Consider the following 4,811-nt stretch of genomic DNA (forward strand, 5'->3'; position numbering starts at 1 on the left):
CTTCCGCGGCGCGGCCTGAGCCCAGGGCCGGGCCTACCCCGTGGGAGCGTGTTACTGCCGGTGGAGGTACCGTCCGCCTGTGGTAACTCTTTGCGTGATCCTGTTTGCGGAAAGTGCTGCCTGAGGAGCGTCTTCAGGAAGCGTTCGTCTTTGGGAAGGGAAGAGACATTGTCAGGGGGCGCGGCAGCTTCACGGAGGAGGCTGATCCGAGGCGCCTCGGAACTGATAGGAATCCCCTAAAATACGGGTGAAAGTATCCGCCATTAATGGCAAATAGGTTATAGGAAAACACGCAAATAAACAGCCAGTGTGACATGCAACCTCAAAAAACACCCATTGAGTTAGTGCAGAAGGTTTTCTTCTGGATCTCGACAACAGATTGGGTCTGTCTTGAGGTGACAGCTCTCAGGGGTGCTTGGCTTCACCCCTCTCTGCGGAGAGCGGAGCCGTGTGTTGCTGTTGCCGTAAGGAAGCATTGTGATTGGTGTGTTTGTGTGAAGGAATAGAACGGTGGCATGTTTCTGAGGAAAAGGTGAAAATAGAGAGTGCAGCCTTCCAGGGAGGTAAACCAGTAGAGTCAGTGAGGTAAGGGTAGGATGTCAATGAAATTCCATTACGTTTCCTCTGCAGCTTGGGAGCGCTGAAGTGCGCTTCAGTATAAAAAACTTCAAAGTAGTTTTGCATGTCTTTATAACAGCATCAATTCCAGTTGTCACTGCTTCAGTTTCAGATACAAGCACTATGTTCCGATATCTTTGCAGCTTCAGCAAGTGCTCTTGGTTTGGCATTTGGTAGCTGTAAACTTTTCGAGGCACATATGCTGCAAGTCCGTCTGGTAATAATGTAGGATTGTAGAAAAGAGGCTATTAGTGAACTCTCTGAAGCTCTCTGATGTGCAGAGTATGAGTAAGCATGCGCAAAAAAAGTGTAGTCAATGCTGTGTGCCAGCTCTTTATTTGCTCTTGACATTGCATCATACAATTGTAGAATAATTTAGCTTTGAAAGGACCTCTGGTGGTCAACTAGTTCAACTCTCTGCTTAAAGCAGTGTTATTGTCAAAATTAGAGCAGATTGCTCCAGGCCTTTTCTGGTTGAGCTTTCTCTTGAAGGATTTAAAGTAGAGTTGAAAGTTGTTTCTGAAACTTAGCCAGATTTGGAGCTAAGCATGCCAAACTTTGGAAAGTTAAAAAGTTTTAAGCAGACAGGAATAAGGAGTATTTTGACAGAGCATCTCCCTAAAGCATCAGGGCTTCCCATATGTCTCACAGATTCAAGTCTTCATAGCTATTGGGTGCATCTCTACATTCACATTGTATGTTTTCAAACATGCTTTTCTCTGAAGCTGATTATGAAGCACACAATAGTGATATTTTTCATCTGTTCTTAAGTTACTTCATTAATGTTTTATGTCAGCTTTTCATTCTGCATTATAATTCACAGTGTTTTCCAGCCTTTGAGAGATCAATAATTAGAATCCTTTAAGTTTCAGATATCTGAACTAGGTTGGTATTATGTGTTACTCCACATATTCAATTCTGCTCTCTGATTGCAGAATCTGTCAAGACCTGCAGCAAAACAACTCCACAGAAAGAAGCACCTTCAGAGCAAAGATGAACACCGGGAAAGCTTACAGTACCAGTGATGTCAGCAATGGAACTGATCTAGCTATTGGCTTTACTTCCTCCACAGTAGCCGTCCTTCTGTTTGGGACAAACTTTGTGCCTGTTAAGAAATTTGATACTGGGGATGGTAAACTTATTTGGATTCTTTTGTTGGTATTGGTATTTTTGTTACTAGAAATAATATTTTACCAGGAAATAGGAGAGTTTCTATAGCTGGAGTTATAAATATCAACACAGCCTTAATCCATAGAGCATGTTTTGATTTTCTTTGCTACTGTTAGGGTATAAAGTAATAGTGAATTGGCTCAGGAGGAGCCTTTTTAATGTGTTGTTGAGCACTTTAACAGCAGTGATGTATGTTTCCTGAGCATTTGGCAATAGAAAGTGAAGTGTCCTTTGGTCTGACCTTCTGAGGAACCTCAAATACTTACAGTGTTATTTGTACTGCAGAAATTATTGGACTGTGGAGTATTGCCTTTCGGTTGTGGACTGAACATAAAAGCAATCAAAAATTGAAATTTTAATACTTTTATCTTGTGGCTTGATAAGAGGAAACAATTGCTTTTATTTCCTACCTGGAATTTTATCACTTTACTGTACTAGGTTCATATTGTATTTGCATGTTTATAGTCAATTACCAGATACCTAGGTGAATAAATCTGCCATTATGTTACTGCAATAGCAGAGTCTACATTATAGGCTGGATATGACTTCTCTTCTTGGTGACAAAGGTGGTTGTAACAAGGCAAGGCTAGACTTTAAAGTCTTAGCTCGGCTGGCATGGGGTTAACTGGTCTGCCTAACTGACCCTTAGAGAATCTACAAAGCTAGAAGTGATCTGTCCAAAGTTTTCATCATCCTCAGTGTCCTGCAATAGTGGAAGAGCCTGAGCCCTGAGCTTTGAAGGAGTTCTGTGCAGTCGTCTGTGTTAGCTGTTACTAGGGTGGTGGGAGAAGTTTGCTGTAACTGAATATCCTCTCTGTCAGGAGCCTGTAAAAATTTTCTTGTGTTTGAGCATCAGGGCTTGTGTAAACTTTGTTTACAAAAAATCTCTTTTGCAGCTGTGTGTAAAGAATGTATTGTAAGGAAAAGGTTGGCAGAATTACCCTAAAAAACATCTTTTGAATATATCGTGACATGGTTCCCTAAAATGCACAGAGGAGGTTGCCTCCTTTTTTTTTTTTCCTGTACTCTTTTATCTAAACCATGGAATATTAAGAGATTCGCACATGCAGCATTCTACATATTCTCTATTGTATGCATTTCTTTTTTGTGTAGGCATGTTCTTCCAATGGATTCTCTGTGCCTCCATATGGATAGTTTCTTTGGTGGTCAATTTAATCCAGAATTGTCCCCGATTTTGGCCTTTGGCTATGGTTGGGGGTTTCCTGTGGGCTACAGGTAAGGATACAGAGATTCTGTTTTTTGGAACACAAAGCAATCCTAGCTCTTCATTAAAAAAAACTGATAAAAACTTTTCACATATGTAAGGTAGTAGCTACTTGGGTAATGGAGCTCTACCTTCATAGCAAATCTTATTTTATAAGCAGAAAATTCATGCCAAAAAAATCTGTTAAAAATGGCACTGAGGAAAAGTCTGAATTTGATGTATTTATTTTTAAAAAACTCTTTCCTACCACCTTGTAGTTGCCTAACTTTTTTTGCCATCTAAACAGTCACAGAATATAAAGCAAAAATATACAAGATCACAATCTAATTTTTAACTGATTTTATTTTCGGGTTTTTGTGTTTCAGGCAATGTTACAGTTGTTCCTATTGTTAAAACTATTGGCTTAGCTCTTGGTCTTTTGATATGGGCTTCTTTTAATTTGCTGACAGGTTGGGCAAGTTCAAGGTGAGTATATTTAAGTCTTAAGTCATACATAATTAATGTTGCCAATTCTTCATTAATAACTGCAGTGAAAACACTGTCACCAGTAAAGAGGATTTATCATATATGTAGGATCTTTTTCCCTCTCAGAGGAAAGTATTCAGGTTAATTATTTTCTTTTTGTGTTTCCTCTGTCTCATAGGAAGAATGCCCAGTGATGTTCATTAACATAACTGAGTGGATAAACAATGTATTTGTTAATGTAGAACTAGACAGTTTGTATTTTTTCTTCTACGGCATAGCCTGAAAAAATAATTTAACTTCCATTTTTAAATACCTAGTCTAAAACAATCAATGTAAATTAAATTAGTTTATAGATTATTTTCATAAAGTAGACATAGCTTTTTGCAAGCCAACTGAAGCATTGATCCAATACCGCGAATATAAACAAGCAGAATTATTTACATGAGTAAAGATTTCCAGAATTTGAAACTGGCTAAATATTCCAGGTTTGGTTGGTTTGGAATTGACCCAGAAGAGGTATCAAGACCAGTCTTGAATTATATTGGAGCAGGACTTTCACTATTAAGGTAAAAATTTATTCTTAGAATACATTTCTTTAGTGTGAAATACATACTTAATAACCATAGGAACAATATAACTAGAGGTGAAATGTGTTGAAGTATTTTTTGCAAATTGATTTACTGCAGAATTCATGATTTACTGCAGAATTCATGAGTCACTGTTGTATTTCAGAATAGGAGCATAACATGCTATCCAGTATGGTAGTGAAATGGTTATTCATAAACACAGAAATGTATGTTTGTGCTGGTAGACGTGCTCAAAGCAAAGCAGTGATGATTGTCTCCCTAGCTAAGTTAGTCAGGTGGTACACTTTCCCCAATTTTGGTGACAAAACCTCTGTGAGATTTCCGATCTGACATCAGTCAGGGCTACAAATCCGTTACATTAACTGTAGGAGATACCAGAGGGCCCCTTCCCAGATCCTCCAGCGTTCATGAAGAGCCAGAGACTTTGTGTTATCTCTTGTCTTTAATAGCTTGCCCTCTTATTTTTGGTTTATTATTTGTATGAGTACACCGAGGAAACGAGGTCTTTGTTACGTAGCAGTGTTCTTGCTTTCCAACTGGGTGACCAGGAAGTTCTCTCTAGGAAGTTCACAGTAGCCCTAAGTGCCAGGGGCAGTAGGATTGCCATAATAAGAGTGCTAAGCAGCAGATGTATCTTAATACATTTAGGAAAAGAAGGGTGCTAAGAACATGGAGACAAAGGAGCTATTCTTAACTGCTAGGAGAGAGCTCCTGTCTTAGATTCATGATTTTGCTTGCACTCTTTC

General features: G+C 39.1%; 1 protein-coding gene across 1 annotated transcript in view; it reads left to right on the forward strand.

The window, feature by feature from the left end:
* Positions 1-1,611: 1,611 nt before the first annotated feature.
* TMEM144 (transmembrane protein 144) overlaps positions 1,612-4,811 on the forward strand; it is a gene marked incomplete at its 3' end in the record, with an annotated part of 6,587 nt that continues 3,387 nt past the window's right edge. Inside the window, exons 1-4 of the mRNA XM_009877787.1 lie at positions 1,612-1,750; positions 2,902-3,024; positions 3,379-3,478; positions 3,964-4,044. Coding sequence (XP_009876089.1) covers positions 1,612-1,750; positions 2,902-3,024; positions 3,379-3,478; positions 3,964-4,044 — 443 coding nt within the window. The remainder of the gene's footprint in view (positions 1,751-2,901; positions 3,025-3,378; positions 3,479-3,963; positions 4,045-4,811) is intronic.

This window comes from Apaloderma vittatum, unplaced genomic scaffold (assembly GCF_000703405.1).
Source record: "Apaloderma vittatum isolate BGI_N311 unplaced genomic scaffold, ASM70340v1 scaffold29751, whole genome shotgun sequence".
Taxonomy (NCBI): Eukaryota; Metazoa; Chordata; class Aves; order Trogoniformes; family Trogonidae; genus Apaloderma; species Apaloderma vittatum.